This window comes from Mytilus californianus, unplaced genomic scaffold (genome assembly GCF_021869535.1).
Source record: "Mytilus californianus isolate M0D057914Y unplaced genomic scaffold, xbMytCali1.0.p SCAF_11, whole genome shotgun sequence".
NCBI classification, from domain to species: domain Eukaryota; kingdom Metazoa; phylum Mollusca; class Bivalvia; order Mytilida; family Mytilidae; genus Mytilus; species Mytilus californianus.
The window spans coordinates 34,305,104-34,324,076 of record NW_026262593.1 but is presented as its reverse complement, the minus strand read 5'-3'; the positions used below and the strand labels follow the sequence as shown (position 1 = coordinate 34,324,076).

At 31.6% G+C, this 18,973-nt stretch overlaps 1 protein-coding gene across 1 annotated transcript in view; it reads right to left on the bottom strand.

Annotated features, from left to right (window-relative positions):
• Positions 1-9,034, bottom strand: part of LOC127719956 (caspase-3-like) — a 29,188-nt gene extending 20,154 nt beyond the window's left edge. The window contains exons 1-4 of the mRNA XM_052226331.1: positions 8,899-9,034; positions 5,575-5,776; positions 4,710-4,802; positions 1,404-1,664 (exon numbers count right to left, since the gene is read on the bottom strand). Coding sequence (XP_052082291.1) covers positions 1,404-1,664; positions 4,710-4,802; positions 5,575-5,740 — 520 coding nt within the window. The 5' untranslated portion in view covers positions 5,741-5,776; positions 8,899-9,034. The remainder of the gene's footprint in view (positions 1-1,403; positions 1,665-4,709; positions 4,803-5,574; positions 5,777-8,898) is intronic.
• Positions 9,035-18,973: the final 9,939 nt, after the last annotated feature.

Here is an 18,973-nt window from a genome sequence, read left to right as displayed (position 1 = left end):
GAGTGCGAAAACCAATGTGTCTTCAAACGACGACGACGACGCCAACGTCATACCAATATACGACCACAAAATTTTTTTTTGCGGTCGTATAAAAATACATGCGAAAAAATCCCTGTCTTGTGTTGTTAAAATGATGTAAACAACATTAAATTGATTGACTGACAGATAATTGATTACAAATAAATATAAGTACTACAAACTAAGTACAAGTTATACCTTTGAACTACACAGAAATCAGACATCGGGTTATGACAACAATCAATAGTTCATCGCTAATTAACATCTTTGAACATATCACTGATTGCTGTATAGTTCAAAGGTATAACTTGTTCATGTATGTTATTATTATTATAAAATAGAGATCCTAATTAAATATGCACATTCTTGTGATCTGTCGATCAACACAAAAGACTCATTTTATATATAATGTTATTTCACTTTTAGGATGGAAAGAGTTTACTGGTCAATTTCATGTATATTTGACAATTAAACTGCTAATAGTTTTATGCATATAAATGTATGAAACACTTAAGCAGCAATAAATCTGGTAATATACAGGGAAATTTTTGCGGTGTCAAAATTTTCGAGTTTCCTAAGCCATTTTTGTAAGCTACTGCAAACAAAGCGAATAATTAAACACACAAAAAAAACTGATATACAGTATATCAAAACGCTTCTAAGCAAGGGTATAATTAATACAAGAGTTGAGACAGGATGGGACCCTGAAGCTCAACATACAATTTTCTTTCAGACATAGGGAAATAAATATGCCAACTTGAATAAAGTTTTCTTCATTCTGTACATTAACTTGAAATGGATCCCTTTTTACCAGGTTTGGGTGAAAAAAACTATCCAAGGTTACATTTGTACTATGGCTAGTTTTCATTGTCAGTAATCAGTAACAATTTCACCAGAATGCAGACACATAAGTATTTTGAATAAATTGTAAAGACAGAGGGGTACATTTTTGTGCTTCAAAAAGCAGATGAACAAGTTAAGGTAAGCCCTGGTAAGTACATTAAGGGTATGCCACCCAACATAAGACAGATTCTATCTTTTAATAAGTGCCCACTAATTACCTATTTGCCGACATATAAGAACGTACATATATTGACTTTAATACATTAGAGTGGGGATTGCAGACCTGACTACCTCTTCACAATATATAAAACACTTCCTTTAATACATTACAGTGCAGAGTTGTCCAAACATTTATTTTTAGTTCTTTGTGAGTATGAATTTGTTATAACTTTTTGGCGTATGAAATTTATTTTTTCCTGGAACTATTTGTCCCTATATCTTACATGAGTAGTATTTGGTCAGCTGGAAACATTGATACCTTCACCTCCTATTTCAATGAATTTTTTTCAAAGATGTATAATTCTAAAGGAAACTATTTTTACCGTCAAGTAATAGTGTATTGTGATCCACTGGGATATCTAGTACATCAGACCGATCCCTTGGAGGTTCTGATGCTGAACTTGTTTGTCTGGGAATTGATTCATGTACACCACTACTTGCTGAATCTTGGTGGGATATACTACGTGATGTGGTCTCCACTAGACTAGCTAGAGGAGGATATCTTGCACTGTATTGGGCTTCTAGTTCTGCCTGTGTTTTCTCAGCTGCTTTTTGACTTAATTCCCTTTCAGCTATGTTGTCAACTAAAAGAAATACTTTCAACTTAATTACTTATTATCGGTACAAGTTATATTAAAAATGAGGCACTTTTAAATATTACTTATATAAGTTAATTTTATTAATATCATTTACAGAGGTGTGCAACATGTCCATTATATTTGAAAGCTGATTCCAAATGTAGATTTGAGATCAAATGTCCTCTTGACTTTAGGCCAGTAAAATTATGACTTATGTCAATTGTTATGGTAAAATCGAAAGGAACTGATTTCATGAATATCTTTCATATTTATGAAGTATCTTCATGATCTTTATTATATACTTAGTAGTAAATACTAGTAATGTCAACGAGTACTCGAGTATTCGAGTATCGCTCAGTAGTACCCAGTATCGAATACCAAAACGATACTCAACTACTCGGTTTCCTGTTAGAATATTGCTGTCTTCTTTATATAAAATTGATCTTCTTGAGAACCTCTTTCGGAAAATTAAATAGACATCACTGGTTAATCATACTAGTAAATAAAATACATTTTGTTTCGAATTCTTGTGCTAAATTGTCATTTAAAATGCCTCCAAAAATATGTGGCCTATACCTATAGGCTAACACTTTAAACTAAACATGTCTAAGCCATTCTGTCACATCGGTACCGTCAGAGCAAATTTTTTGTCTGCAAGACTGTGTAAGTTACAAAATTGCGAAACCGACTGTCCCCAATAATAGTTGACAAGAAAATGTTTCCAAATAAAATGAATTCTTTGCATCCTCTGGTGACCCTCAGTGAAAAGTTAAACTTCTAATCAGGTTACATCCTGGTTTGCCCACTTTTAATTACCGCAATTATCAAATGGTTATATAAACAAAAAAGACAAAAGGTTTACTGATTGGAAAATGGTATAGTCTTTTCCAGTTAACTTATTTTGCTATTCTATATGTAGATATATCTCTGTAAAATTCTATAGGATAAGTTTGTATGCAATTGATGCGTATTATAACGTATTTTTTTCTTCATACATTTGGTTGTGAAATTTTCATTGAAAAAAATAAAATAAAAAAAAAACGAACTCCAAGGAAAATTAAAATCGAAAAGTCCTTATCAAATGGCAAAATCAAAAGCTCATGAGCATCAAACAAATGGAAAACAACTGTCATATTCCTGACTTGATACAGGCATTCCCTTATGTAGAAAATGGTGGATTAAAATTGGTTTTGTAGCTAGATAAACCTCTCACTTGTATGACAGTCACATAAAATTCCATTATATTGACAACACTGATTTGATTCTTTGAAGCAGAAAAATGAAAATGAATAATAAATTGATTTTGATATATATTTTTAAAAGCACTAAAACAATTAACATTGTCAATATTACATACATATCATTAGCACTGAAATTTATCATTCATAATGCATTTAAAGCATCAAATATGATATGCAAACATAACATTGGAAACAATTACAAATTTCATGTACAAGAATGTCTTTAATTTAAGTGCAGAACTGTAACCTAAAATAATGTGTTAAAATGAATTAAGATAAAGATGAATAGATAGAAATCTGATTACAATTATTTTTTTTATTAGTTTATGAATATATTTTTATTTTATAATCTCATTTGTAATTCTTATGACATTAGTTTTTGTTATAATATTTTTCCTTTTTAAATCTCACTATTGAATCAATTTTCAATAATAAATATGTATTCTTTATAAGATTTTACGCCTTTGTAAACATTAAATGTGTTTTCTTAATGATTACCAAATACTATTGTTTGATATGGTTTTTCCTTGTTGCAATTTTTAAATAGGTGTTCATTAAATTATATTGATTAGATAATTGTTTTTTTTACTTAATTAGTACTTATAGGTAATGAGCTATTAATGGTGTGTAATTCTTTATACCAGATACTTATAAATTAGATGGATTTTCGTCCGTTAAACAACAAACCACAGAATGTAAAATACTTATTTTTGTGTTTCCGTGTTGTAGATATATTCCCGAGCGAGAACTCAAGTATCACTCGATAAAATCAATGAGTACTCGATTAGTTATTGTTCACCGAGTTGACATCCCTAGTAAATACAGATAAATTGTATGCGTAATATAGTCAACGGCAATCGTGCTGTATCAGCCATCCGCGATGATATCAATATCAGTCATGGTTGCAAAGGCTTTATCACACCTTTAATCTGTATGACGTCATGTCATCGATATCAGTCACTGTTGCAAAGGCTTTACTAAACCCCTAATCTGTATAACATCATGTCATATAAAAAAACATCTACTTGAGGTATATAATAAAGTGTATATGATATGGCTTTTTCAATATCACAAACCGTATCAACCCTCAACCAATATAATTCCTCTAACAGAGCTCTTAGGATTATATTGGTGTCTCGGATTGATGCAGGTGTGATATTGGAAAAGCCATATGATATTCTCTATGTATTGCATATCTTATTCCAAAATTATGAGCATAGCTATTAGTAAAGTCCAAATTACACAAGAGTGTTTCAGATAATAAATTATTAATCTTATTTTTGTATTTTTAACTACCAAGGGGCAATCTTGTTAAAATAAATGGGGAATGTGTCCATGGGACACAAATGATGCCCCTGCTTGCATATAATGTTATTAAGGGACATAACTCAAGAACGGTAAAAGTGATGCCACCAAAATTCAAACTTGATCTGTGTTTTGTGGTAATGAGCATTGTGCATAAGATTCATAACATTTGGTAGAGGCAAACTTGAGTTAGAGAACAAAAACGAAAAATTCAGCCAATTTTCCAATTGTAAAGGGGCATAACTCTAGAAAGGTAAAAGTGGCACCACCCAAATTCAAAATTGATCTGTGTTTTGTAGTAATAAGCATTGCATATAAGTTTCATAACATTTGGTTGATGCAAACTAAAGTTAGAGAACGGAAACCAATTTATGGATGTATGGACTGATGGACAAGGGCAAAACTTAATGCCCCCTCCACTATGGCGGGGGCATAAAAAAAGGAAAGTTGATACTGCACTATAGACAAGATGTCTGTTTGAGAGGTCAATCAGCAATGTTCTTACCTTCTATTTCTAGTTGTAGTTTACCATCTGTTAAATTCAAAGCCTGAATCAGATCAGAATTTGTTGCCATAGAAATTTTGTCACCATATTCATCTGTAGATTATATTATTGTATAAAGGTATGAAAACTGACAAGAAATAAGACACAAGTTTACGAAATGAACATAAATCATGTTTAATCATCTGTTTCAAAATATTGTTTGTACACATTTTATGCAATTTCTAGAAAAATAGATTCTCCTTCTGGTGTGATCAATATTCTTTGACAAGATTTTAACAGGTGATTTAAATAAAAAGGCCTTCACATATATATATATATATACTGCTGCTGTGCTATTTGCGCATTCATATTGCATTGACCATGTTGACCATATAAGCATTTGTGATATACTGTCACTGACAGTATATTGCCTTGTTTATGAAGTTGGCAATCCGTTTCCGTAGAGTTTTATTTATGACGTCATTAAAAGGTACAGATTCGCAGAATTTTTATGTCGTTCGCTCCAAATTAAAAAATGATGGTTTTTACCCTAAATATTTCATTTGGAACAGTTATAGGTCCTTATAGGAGTTGCAGTATATAAAGATTAACCATACATTGTCTTGAAATATAAATTTTATTCCGCTCGGCTCAAAACAGGATAGAAATGCTCGGCAGAGCCTCGCTTTCTACCTGTTTCTAAGCCTTGTACAAATAAAATTTATATTTCGAGACAATGTAAGGTTATTCTATATATATTTTAATTTGTTCTTCCAGGGAAATGAGGGAGATCGATACGATCTACACATGCTACAATTAATATCAATGTTCTTTTCAAATATATTTGCTCAAAATGAGCTACATTTTGTATCAATATCAAAATTACCTTTCCAGAACAATTTTAAAAATACATTTGGTTGGTTAAGAAGTGGAAATTTTCTCCTGATATCGTTTTTTAAACTGTCTAATGATTGTTCTGTTCTTGATATCTGCAGCATCCGATGTTCCTTAATTGCCAATGTGACCTTCACCCCATTTACTTTATCAGCCATTGTGATTGAAATCAAATTTTCTCAATATCACATCATCTACAAAACATTATAAAATCATCATCATGATCATAAAATTTATTCAATGTAATTATACATTGTATGTATGAAGATTGTGCTACTTGTAAAAGATATACTTGTTATAGATATTTCCCCCCAATTTTACATGTATCCATTAATGTATAAAAATATATCATTTTCTGTTGATGCAAACAGGATGTATATTTATCTTACCTCTTATACATTTCTAGGAATATCATTGGTAAAAAGCGACCGGGTGGAAACAGTGTCACTGTGAATATTTAATATGGGGTTAGAAGGTGTGGTTTATTTTAAGACACGGTTAGTAGTGGTGTTAAGTCCCTTTAAACAAGGAATTATTTGGATCTGGAATAATTTTGAATTCTGGAAAAATGATGAGTAATTTATGATGAAAACTAACCCAACTAAATAGGGTCAGCCATGCGCGCATGGCTAAGGGGGGTTAGTTAGTTCATACTGAAATGATAGTGAAATTGCATGGCTAACCCTATTTAGTTGGGTTAGTTTTCATCATACATTTCTAATCAATTTTCCAGAATTCATAATTATTCCAGATTCAAATAATTCCTTGTTTTTAAAGAAACAACATGGCGTTGAGGAAAAATCTGAAACGTTTCGCCCCGACAATGATGAAGTAATTGATGATGAACTATATTGAAATAAATGCAGAAAACACATTAAAAGCTAAGTTGTTATCATGACTTATTGTTGGCATTTGTTTTTGTATAGACCAATGGAAGTAGGTTTTTTATATTAAAGACTTGATCACTTTGAAAGGCCACTAGACTAAATAATAAAATGCCACATGTTAAGATAGTCGATAAAATTAATTCGTTACACAGTGTGCTAGTGACCTAATATGATGTATACATGATATATGGGGTCAGTAAATTCTATATATATAATATATCGTATTAGGTCACTAGCACACTGTGTAACTAATAATATTATATCTAACAAGCATTCTGAGTGTTAAAACATTAATGGGCAATATAATGTCCCCTTCTGGTTGTTATGTTCACAATTGGATGTGTTTTCACTTATATTGGACAAACATCATGTTTCCAACTGATGTCATGGATGTACATGTACAAATGTAGAATACAGAATTGCAATATGTTCATGTTGATGGGCCAGATTTCCTGTAAATGTATTTAACATGTTTAAAGATGACAATACTGAAAATTAAACAACTACTGGCCCAAACCAATCCTTAAGGAATCTAACTTAAACAAATTGTCCATGACTTTATGGCCACAAGCTGCCAACAACGTCAGCAAAAATCATTTAAATGAAACAAAACTCAAACTCAATATGTAACTTTGTATTTTAGGACTCTATACTTGTATATATCTGCCTACCCTTCCAGAGCACCTCCCAGTTTTTGGTGAGGTTAATGTTGCTCAGTCTTTAGTTTTCTATGTTGTGTTTTATGTGCTGTTGTTTGTCTGTTGGTCTTTTTCTTATTTTAGCCATGGTGTTGTCAGTTTATTTTCGACTAATGAGTTTTTTTGTCCCTTTGATATCTTTTGCCTCTCTTTTGTACCTTATATTTAATTTACTGATTAAGGCATTACAGAAATAAGTACAGAAAACTGAGATTTTCAGGCACTTTTTAATTTCCATGGGCAAAAACTTTAGCAAAAAATGCTCAACCAGGACATAATTCAATATCAATCTGTAACTGTGTACAAAATATCTAATCAAAAGATTCATGAATTACAGAAAAAGAAAATACAGCAGACATTCTTGACATATGTAACTGATATTTCAAAGCAATTTTCTATTTCCATCATGTCCATGGGCCAAATGATGGCCCAAACTTCCGCAAAAATGCTCAAATAAAACAAATATCAAACTCAATCTGTAATTTCTTATAATAATAACTGAAAACCAAACATCTAATCAATTACTTTAGGCATTACAAAGATTAGTTAAAAAAACTTTTTTTCAAGCAATTTTTCTATTACCATGTATGCATGCTAGTGCAACAACTTGGATAAAATTAGCTACATTATCACTGAACTAGTATATATATTTGTTTAGGGGCCAGCTGAAGGATGCCTCCAGGTGCGGGAATTTCTCGCTGCATTGAAGACCTGTTGGTGACCTTCTGCTGTTGTCTGTTCTATGGTCGGGTTGTTGTCTCTTTGACACATTCCCCATTTCCATTCTCAATTTTATCATGGACATGCATGACCATGATGGCAGACCTCAAATCCATCTGTACCTTCTTATGTCAGATATATGACTGTATACAAAATATCCAAACAATTAAAGCAACAGGGAAAAGTTTGCTGAGGACTTATTGGGTTGTTATGAAGGACAGACAGTGCATGAGCTTCGTTGGTAGAGAAAATTGGATATGACTGTCTCATTGACAATCATACCACATCTCTTTATTTCTATGTTAATCATCAAAAAGAGAAAAACAAAGTGTTTTTGATACTGTGAGTCCCTAGAATGAAGAAAATGAAGATCATGTTTAGGATACTGATTAATTTATTTTGAAATCACAATCACAATCTGTCAACAGTTCCTGACACCCCTTATAGACACCCAAGTTTAACAGGTAGAAGAAGTTGGAGTTCAATCTTGTAGACCACCCTCATGACCCTGGCCCTGTGCTTCGATAAGTTAAGTGTAAAGACTGGGACATGTGAAATATACATGTAAAATACTTTACATAAGACCTTATTATAATAAATTTCAAAGCTATGAATTACTGAGATGGGTAAAATACTAGAGTTTTATGAAATGCATCACTTCGCCTTCGCCTTCGGAAAATGGGATTGTCATTTCGTGCAACTTTCATTTCTGTACATTTGCACTTCTTTAAAACGTAAAAGGTAATTTGAATTGTTTTTTCTTAGTTTAATCATGCTAATTACGTTTCTAAACAGTTTATTATTAAATAGTTCACAATTACAGTCGAACTTTTAGTTTGTAGCCATGTAGCTTAGGGAAATCCCCTATTGTAACCAGGATGATATATCGAAATAATGCCTTTATTACTTAAACTATGAACTTTCAGTTGTTTAACAGGTTTATTTCGAGGTTTTTCTATGAGAATGTAGGAGCAAAAGTGATAAACTAACTTTTAATATATGTATTCTTACTTTGACAAGATCATTCCTCCGGCTTTCTGCTTTGTTTTCTTTTCTGAGAATTAAATTTAGAAATTGTACAGCGACGGACAGGACATGTGATTATTTCCGATAAACAATATTTCATATTATATTTCCAGTTTTTATGCTCATTTCCATAAAAAAAAAAAATCTTCACGAGTCCGCAAAGGACTGGAAAATTTGTAAGAGTCAAACCCGCCAAAATCTAGTGGAATATGTAACGTAACAGTACTGTAAGTAACCAAATTGCAGCGACCCATTTAGAAAAAATAGCAGCGAAAACCAGAGACATATATACACATATATGTACAGACTGTATATATGTCTCTACGAAAACTTAGTCTTACAAGTTTTCTTGGAGACTAAACAATTTGCATTTCATGATTTGAAATTATGCACGTCTTTCAATATTGCCTAATATATTCAAATATACACACAGTATGTATCAACAGATGAAGTATTCTGTGAAAAGTAAAATCTGCAGAAACGTCGCCATGTGACGTCCACAAGTCAAGTTTTTAAAAATGAGCCATTAAAAAATGTCACAGGCATTCCGTGGAGCACTTGGAAGACACCGCAATGAAACGCTGCTTGTAAGGTCACTTATGCAATTTAGGTATCAAATTCACTGAAGAGGGGGGCCAACCCCCCCCCCCCCCTCCCACTGAAGGAAGATCCAATTCTTCATCTTTGGTTGAAATAAAACAGACCTGATATTCCTCTTTGCTAAATGTCGTAGACATGAGCAATTCAAATTTACAGGACCAACCTCTATAGAAGTGATTAGATTAATGATAAACCTATCACGGATTGAGATCACGGAATAGAGAACTTCGGGTTCATTCCAAATGAGTGAAAACAGCTACTGCTAATGTAAATCAACTCATCATAGACACCAGGATTAAACATGTTAAAGGTTTCAACGTATGCCAGACGCGCGTTTTGTCTAACTTGGGCTCAGAAGACTCGCATCACTCGAAAATCACCAAATTTAAAAAAAGCCAGTTGAAGAGCATTGCATGAGGATCCAAAATTCTGAAAGGTTTTGCCAAATACAGCTAGAGTAATCTATTCCTTGGGGTAAAAAAAAACCCTAGTATTTCGAAAAAAGTTTTGTAAACAGTTGATTTAAAGGGTGTCTTCCCGATTGTCCCACTTTTTGAATTTACAGGTAAAAAAGTAATGAAATTTTGTGGGACAATCGGGAATGTGTTTGTGGGACAATTGGGAATTGTTTTGATAGTGATTATAATTTGATTTTATAGTGTATAGCAGGTAGTTACAGGTAAATAATCAGTGTAAATCATAAAATATGAAATAAAAATAAACAAAAAATCATGAATATTTGCACAGAATATAGTATCATCAAACATAGAATATAATATTGAGTCAAAAAATATCACATATCAAGCACTTGTCTACTCAATTCTTCATAAAAGTGTACTGAAGAGTTACAATTCAATTCTTTATTACTTTGAACAATACAGTTCATCAGTATAGTATGCATAAATATACGATTTACAAGTTGTATAGCGTTAACAAACACATAAATAATAAACGTCAGAAATAAGTCACAAATTATACAGTTTGTGAGTTTCAGAATAGAATAGAATAGAATAGAATATTTTTATTTCCCAAATTACAGGGCCCATAAAGGGCATAAAATCAGATACAATTGATTTACATAATTGGTAACAACAACAATAATAGTCACTTGAAAATATATATTTAGTATATTAGCATTGGTCAGAATCAGAGCCAAAAACCACATATATATTGTGAATAAAAGAATAAAATTACATTATATGCATTCATTCTCAAATCATTTACTACATATAATATACATATGTCTTCATGCGTAAAATGTATCTCTTGTTTAGCTTGATCATATAGCCGTTGTCTTGTTAATTGTTAAAATGAACTATCCAAACAAAGTAACGATTGGTTGTCCCAATAATCATTCATACCAAGGTCATATAACAGTGTTTTAATACAAGTTGCCCAGTTTTTGCACTTGTTACTATTTGCTACTAATTCTTTGTAGCATGGCTTTATAATACAATTTCACTACCGGGAATTTTAGACCATAATTTGAGCATCCTAAAATTTCGCTCATATAACAATGGAAATCTTCCTAATTCATAATATACCATTACATATGGTATTTGCTGTTGGATCCGAATTTTCCAGGTCTTCTAGTGCATGGAACAGACGTACGCGTCTTCTTCTATTTATGCATGTGGTACCAGAAAAAGAACTGGTGTCCTGCGTATAAGTTGATGAATGTCTGGTTCTCCTTTATAGTCGGTCACGAGTCCTGTTGCCTGCACTTTACGCCAAATACATTGGTAATAGTGAAAAAACCCTTAAATAGTGATTCATGGAAAGGATTAACTGGCAGAATTCTGGAAAGCAGCTTTGTTATCAATGAAGCAAGTTGTTGGGTTTAGGTGAATCTGACTGTGGGTGTAAGCAGTCTTCAGTAGTGAGAATCTTGTGTAAATGACATCTGACTTCCCTGGTAAAAGTGCAAGGACTAGCGGAATCATCTCTTCATCAACCAGTGCGTGTAGAGTGTAGAGTGTAAAAAGTTTATACTTTTTTTTAATGTAATTACAGTTTTGATATTTGTTTTATAATTAAACGGAAGATTATAGATATATATTCCATAAATCATAAATGTTATATTATGTAATCAAAAGTGCATTAATCTGACGATTTACAAAAAAAAATCATGTTTTATAGAATATAGATATATATTCTATAAATCATAAATGTTATATTATTTAATCAAAAGTGCATTAATCTGACGATTTACAAAAAAAAATCATGTTTTATACTTTTATAAAATTTATATTAAATAATAGTTTGAACATGCAATAATTAATTCTTGTTTATTTAGCAAAACAAACAATAGCTTCAAAAATTGTTTATTTAAGAACATTTTACTTCATAAAATAATGTGGGACAATCAGAACTTTTCATGAGGGACAATCAAAACTTTAAAAATTTTAAAAGTGGGACAATCTGGAATTGACCATATCAATGATAATTAATGTCAACACAAAAGTTCTGCCTACTGGGCTGGTGATACCCTCGGGGAGGAAACCTCCACCAGCAGTGTCATCGACCCAATGGTTGTAAATCAACTCATCATAGATACATGTATCAGGATTAAAATTTTGTACCAGACGCGCGTTTCGTCTACAGAAGACTCATCTGTGACGCTAGAATAAAAAATGTGGATAGTGTCCACATGTGGACACAGATGATGCCCCCGCTTGTACATCATATAGTTATAAAGGGACATAACAGAAGAACTGTAAAAGTGACGCTACCCAAATTTGAATTTGATCTGAGTTTTGTGGTCATTATAGCATTGTGTGTAAGTCTCATAACATTTGGTTGAGGCTAACTTAAGTAGAGAACAGAAACTAAAAATTTACAAATTCAGCATTTTTTTCTATTTGTAAACACGCATAACTCTAGAACGATTGTGTATAAGTTTTATAACATTTGGTTGAGACAAACTAAAGTTAGAGAACGGAAACGAAAAATTCAGCAATTTTTATGTTTATAAAGGGACATAACTCAAGAATGGTAAAAGGGTCGCCACCAAATTTCGTACTTACTCTGTATTATGTAGTAATAAGCATTGTGTATAAGTTTTATAACATTTGGTTGAGGCAACTAAAGTTAGAAAACTGAAACAAAAATTAATTTATCAGTAGGAAGTAAAATTGAATATTGCATTGTATAAAGTATTGGTTGTAGTTGATTCAACTACCATTATGCACAAAGAAAGATAACTCCAATTTTCAAAGAAGACTTAAAAATATTTTTTAGAAATGAAGCTTTAATTTATCAGTGGAAGGCAAAATTAAACATTGCATTGTATAAAGCATTGATTGTAGTTGATTCCACTATAATCATGGACAAAGGAAGATAACTCCAATTTTAAAAATGACTTGATATTTAGAAAAAAAAGAAAAATTTAACAATTTTTATACGACCGCAAAACAATTTTGCGGTCGTATATTGGTATGACGTCGGCGTCGTCGTCCGAAGACACATTAGTTTTCGCACTCTAACTTTAGTTTAAGTGAATTGATCTCTATGAAATTTTACCATAAGGTTCAATACCACAAAAGGAAGGTTGGGATTGATTTTGGGGGTTGTGGTACCAACAGTTAAGGAATTAGGGGCCAAAAATAAGCATTTTTGTAACTTCCAGACATAACTTGTGTGTTAGTGTATGGATCTCTCTGACATTGTACCACAAGGTTCCATATCACAAAGGGAATGCTGGGATTGATTTTGGGGGTAATTGCTTCAAAATTTTAGGAATTAGGGGCCAAAAAGGGGCAAAAAAACAAGCATTTTTCTAATTCTATGACAATAACTTGTGTGTAAGTGTATTGATCTTTCTGAAATTGTACTACAAGGTTCCATATCACAAAGGGAAAGCTGGAATTGAGTTTGGGGGTAATTGCCCAAAGTTTTCAGGAATAAGGGGCCAAAAAGGGGCCAAAAATAAGCATTTTTCTAGTTTCCATACAATAACTTGTGTTTGATTTCATGGATCTCTCTGAAATTGTACTGCAAGGTACCATACCACAAAGGGAAGGCTGGGATAGAGTTTGGGAGTAATTGCCTCAAAATTTTAGGAATTAGGGGCCAAAAAGGGCCAAAAAACAAGCTTTTTTTCTAGTTTTATGACAATAACTTGTGTGTAAGTGTATTGATCTTTATGAAATTGTACAACAAGGTTCCATATCACAAAGGGAAAGCTGGAATTGAGTTTGGGGGTAATTGCCCAAAACGTTTAGGAATTTGGGGCCTAAAAACAAACATGTTTCTAGTTTCCAGACAATAACTTGTGTTCAAGTGTATGGATCTCTCTGAAATTGTACTGCAAGGTACCATACCACAAAGGGAAGGCTGGGATTGAGTTTGGGGGTGATGAATCATAAGGGGGTTCAAAAAATTTTGGGGAGGGATATTTTTTTCCTTTTTTTTCTTTAAAATTTTTCATTTTAAATTGGTTATTTCTGATTTATATATAAAAGCAAATAATAATGATATGGTTTGAATAGGTAAATTAAAATTTTTTAAGTTCTTAGACCACATTCATTCTGTGTCAGAAACCTATGCTGTGTCAAATATTTAATCACAATCCAAATTCAGTGCTGTATCAAGCTTGAATGTTGTGTCAATACTTGCCCCAACTGTTCAGGGTTCGACCTCTGCGGTCGTATCAAGCTGCGCCCAGCGGAGCATTTTATTCCATTTGTAAAGGGCATAACTCTAGAACAGTAAAAGTGACGGCACCAAAATTCAAACTTGATCTGTTTATTATGGTAATAAGCATTGTGTATAAGTTTCATAACATTTGGTAGAGGCAAACTTAAGTTAGAGAACGGAAACGAAAAAGTTAGCATTTTTTTCATTTGTAAAGGAGCATAACTCTAGAACGGTAAAAGTGACGCCACCAAAATTCAAACTTGATCTGTATTTAGTGATAATAAGCATTGTGTACAAGTTTCATAATATTTGGTTGAGACAAACTTAAGTTGGAGAACGGAAACCAACTCTGGGACGTACGGACGTACAGACGGACAAGGGTTAAACTTAATGCCCCTCCGCTACGGCGGGGGCATACAAAAGTTAAAAATGCCGAATATAAAGTACGATCTATTTTTTTAGAAAACAAGGAAAGACAAAATACTATTGTCTTTCTTCATATAAACCCATAAATCCATTAACATAACACTTGTGCAAACTAACAGACAGAATTAATTGTACAGAACAGATTAACAGCTTTTAAAGAAGGATGCAAAATTAATTATTGAAGAGAAACAAGAAGCCTTAAAAAAAGTACTGTGCCTCCTATTGTTAGATGATATTTGTACAAAATACAATAGAGAAATATAAAATATTATTCTGGCCTTCCTTATTGACCTACAAAATACATAGAGAAATATAAAATATTATTCTGGCCTTCCTTATTGACCTACAAAATACATAGAGAAATATAAAATATTATTCTGGCCTTCCTTATTGACCTACAAAATACATAGAGAAATATAAAATATTATTCTGGCCTTCTTTATTGACCTACAAAATACATAGAGAAATATAAAATATTATTCTGGCCTTCCTTATTGACCTACAAAATACATAGAGAAATATAAAATATTATTCTGGCCTTCCTTATTGACCTACAAAATACATAGAGAAATATAAAATATTATTCTGGCCTTCCTTATTGACTTACAAAATACATAGAGAAATATAAAATACTATTCTGGCCTTCCTTATTGACTTACAAAATACATAGAGAAATATAAAATATTATTCTGGCCTTCTTTATTGACCTACAAAATACATAGAGAAATATAAAATACTATTCTGGCCTTCCTTATTGACCTACAAAATACTTAGAGAAATATAAAATAATATTCTGGCCTTCCTTATTGACCTACAAAATACATAGAGAAATATAAAATATTATTCTGGCCTTCCTTATTGACCTACAAAATACATAGAGAAATATAAAATATTATTCTGGCCTTCCTTATTGACCTACAAAATACATAGAGAAATATAAAATACTATTCTGGCCTTCCTTATTGACTTACAAAATACATAGAGAAATATAGAATATTATTGTCCTTCCTTATTGACCTACAAAATACATAGAGAAATATAAAATACTATTCTGGCCTTCCTTATTGACTTACAAAATACATAGAGAAATATGAAATATTATTCTGGCCTTCCTTATTGACCTACAAAATACATAGAGAAATATAAAATATTATTCTGGCCTTCCTTATTGACTTACAAAATACATAGAGAAATATGAAATATTATTCTGGCCTTCCTTATTGACCTACAAAATACATAGAGAAATATAAAATATTATTCTGGCCTTCCTTATTGACTTACAAAATACATAGAGAAATATGAAATATTATTCTGGCCTTCCTTATTGACCTACAAAATACATAGAGAAATATAAAATATTATTCTGGCCTTCCTTATTGACTTACAAAATACATAGAGAAATATGAAATATTATTCTGGCCTTCCTTATTGACCTACAAAATACATAGAGAAATATAAAATATTATTCTGGCCTTCCTTATTGACTTACAAAATACATAGAGAAATATGAAATATTATTCTGGCCTTCCTTGTTGACCTACAAGGTACATAGAGAAATATAAAATATTATTCTGGCCTTCCTTATTGACTTACAAAATACATAAAGAAATATAAAATATTATTCTGGCCTTTCTTATTGACCTACAAAATACATAGAGAAATATAAAATACTATTCTGGCCTTCCTTATTGACTTACAAAATACATAGAGAAATATGAAATATTATTCTGGCCTTCCTTATTGACCTACAAAATACATAGAGAAATATAAAATATTATTCTGGCCTTCCTTATTGACTTACAAAATACATAGAGAAATATGAAATATTATTCTGGCCTTCCTTATTGACCTACAAAACACATAGAGAAATATAAAATATTATTCTGGCCTTCCTTATTGACTTACAAAATACATAGAGAAATAAAAAAATATTATTCTGGCCTTCCTTATTGACTTACAAAATACATAGAGAAATAACAAATATTATTCTGGCCTTCCTTATTGACTTACAAAAAGGCATTTGTTAAATTACACAATCTAGGTACTATTATAAAAGGCAAAACAGGAAAATAACTAAAAGATTTCCTGAACATGAAATTGGCAATTTGCGTTTTCAGTTAAGGTTCTGGTACAAATAAAACAACGACCAGTCTAGTTAATTTTTTTCAAAAATGTGGGATACAAAATACGACAGTATAATTATGCAAAAAATAACATCGATAATTCGTTATATAAAAATAAGAGGGTTTGGTATGATTCCCAATTCAATGAGACATCTCTCCACCGAATTCAAAATGACGTAGAAGTTAACAACTATAGGACATAGTACGGCCTTCTATAATGTGCAAACCCATACCGCATATCAAGCTATAAAAGCTTGAAATGACAAAATTTAATGTAAACCAAGAAAACTAATATATTTTCAGACGTAAAGTCAGAATTAAATTTACAGTTAAACTTCGCAAGTACAGAATATTTTGTTATAATTGTTAAAATGTTAAAAAGGACTTACATTAGCATGATCAATAAAACTTAGTTTTGCACTAATTAACAGGTGACTTCATTGATATATAATACTTCCTGCCATAGAGTAGTATTACCTTTAACTTGATGACGTGTATAAACAATCAAATCACACTTTCTGCAATAGGCTGTCCAGTAGTAGTATACCTAGGACCAATATATTTGGTGTTCATTTTTAGTGCATGTAGTGGTGTGTCTTATACTATGTTTACTTACCAAACGCCATTAACACAAATATATAAACATATTAGTCCCAGAGTATACTGAACTATTTAACTACGAAAGAACTTGAACTGTAAACTCTGTATTTGTTAAAACACTTTAAAACACAATTAAATCATCGTTCGATTTATTGACATTTCATTTTTATGCATCATTTCTTTTTTTATAAAATGTTATGCAAGAACAATGTTTTATATGTTGTTGTTGTCTTTTAGATTAAGAGAGCAGCCAAAATTTCGACTGTCTAGATTACAATAGCTCGCCCAGTAATGCAATAAAACTTTAAACGGAATAATACTGTCAACATTTTTATTTGGGTTTTTCACGTTGATGCGGCAACTAGCGAGTGTTTTTCATTTCTTTTTTATTATCTCACCCTGTTGTTGTTTTATGGTTATAATGGTTTGTCTGAAAAGAAAGTTCTGTGTAAAAAACAATACCATTAACCTGGACATTCTCAAACAGAACTAACAATCTAATGAAATTATTATATATCTTGACTTTCAGATACACATTGATTCATTTTGGTTCAAGATGTCCGTCCATGCAAAATTTAAAAATTTATACAATTGAGCCGTAATTCCCGAAGAGCACTTTGGACGCACGAAATTTATGATGTACGATATTTCATCGTCTTTACTAAAGTTATTAACAGCTTGTTTTAATCTTACGTTCCATGTCCATTCCAATTTTGGACCCAAGTTGTGACCCCAAGTTGCCCTTTGCGATTTACTACTGTTTTGGTGTTCATTTTTAGTGCATGAAGTGGTCTGTCTTATACTATGTTTACTTACCAAACGCCATTAACATAATTATTCGAGAGAGAAAAAATTATATCAGTTGAGAAATTGAAAAGCTTTGTACTGGAATCACTTGCAAAGATATAGCAATACTCTTCTTGAATGATCTGCAAAGTAACTTTGAAGGGAACTATCATGCAGATATACATCACATAATGGTTTATTTGTCTAGGTTTCTTTATTTTCGTCGTTTTATGAAATGTTAAGCGACGTGAAGAAAGACCAAACGGGTTTTTGTATTTCTTGTGAACAATACAACGAATCAAAATTTTGGTTTTTTTTTCTCTGGATAACTGTCTAATTTATCTTCTTCATGCCATGTCTAATTTATCTTCTTCATGCCATAGGCCAAGTGGTGATTCCAAATGTTTTAACAGAAGAGAAACGTAATGAGCATGCTTGAAGGTACTAGTATTTAAGATGGTATTTCATTTTAAAGGATTTATATAAAAAATGAGGACAGTTCTAGTACACGAATTTTTGTAAACAATAATATAGAACATTACCTAAATGGAGTACCGGTATATATACAATGTAGTTAAGATATCTATCTTATAAAATTAATAAGTGATCTTACAAAATAAATAAGATATCTTATTAAGCATTTGAGATATCTTATAAAAATAAGTAAGATATCTTAAAAAGTATTGAAAATGTCTAGTTTTCTTTATGAGATATCATAATTAACTTAGCTTGTAAATCGTATTCATCAATATAACCGGTGTCGAGAGTCGAAAGTTTTTATTTGGTAGATACAATAACACATCTGATTTTGTATTACACTTTTTACCGACGTTGTTAGTCTTATAGCAAATTCGAGTTATCTGCACTTTTTTCAATAGGTGGCAATA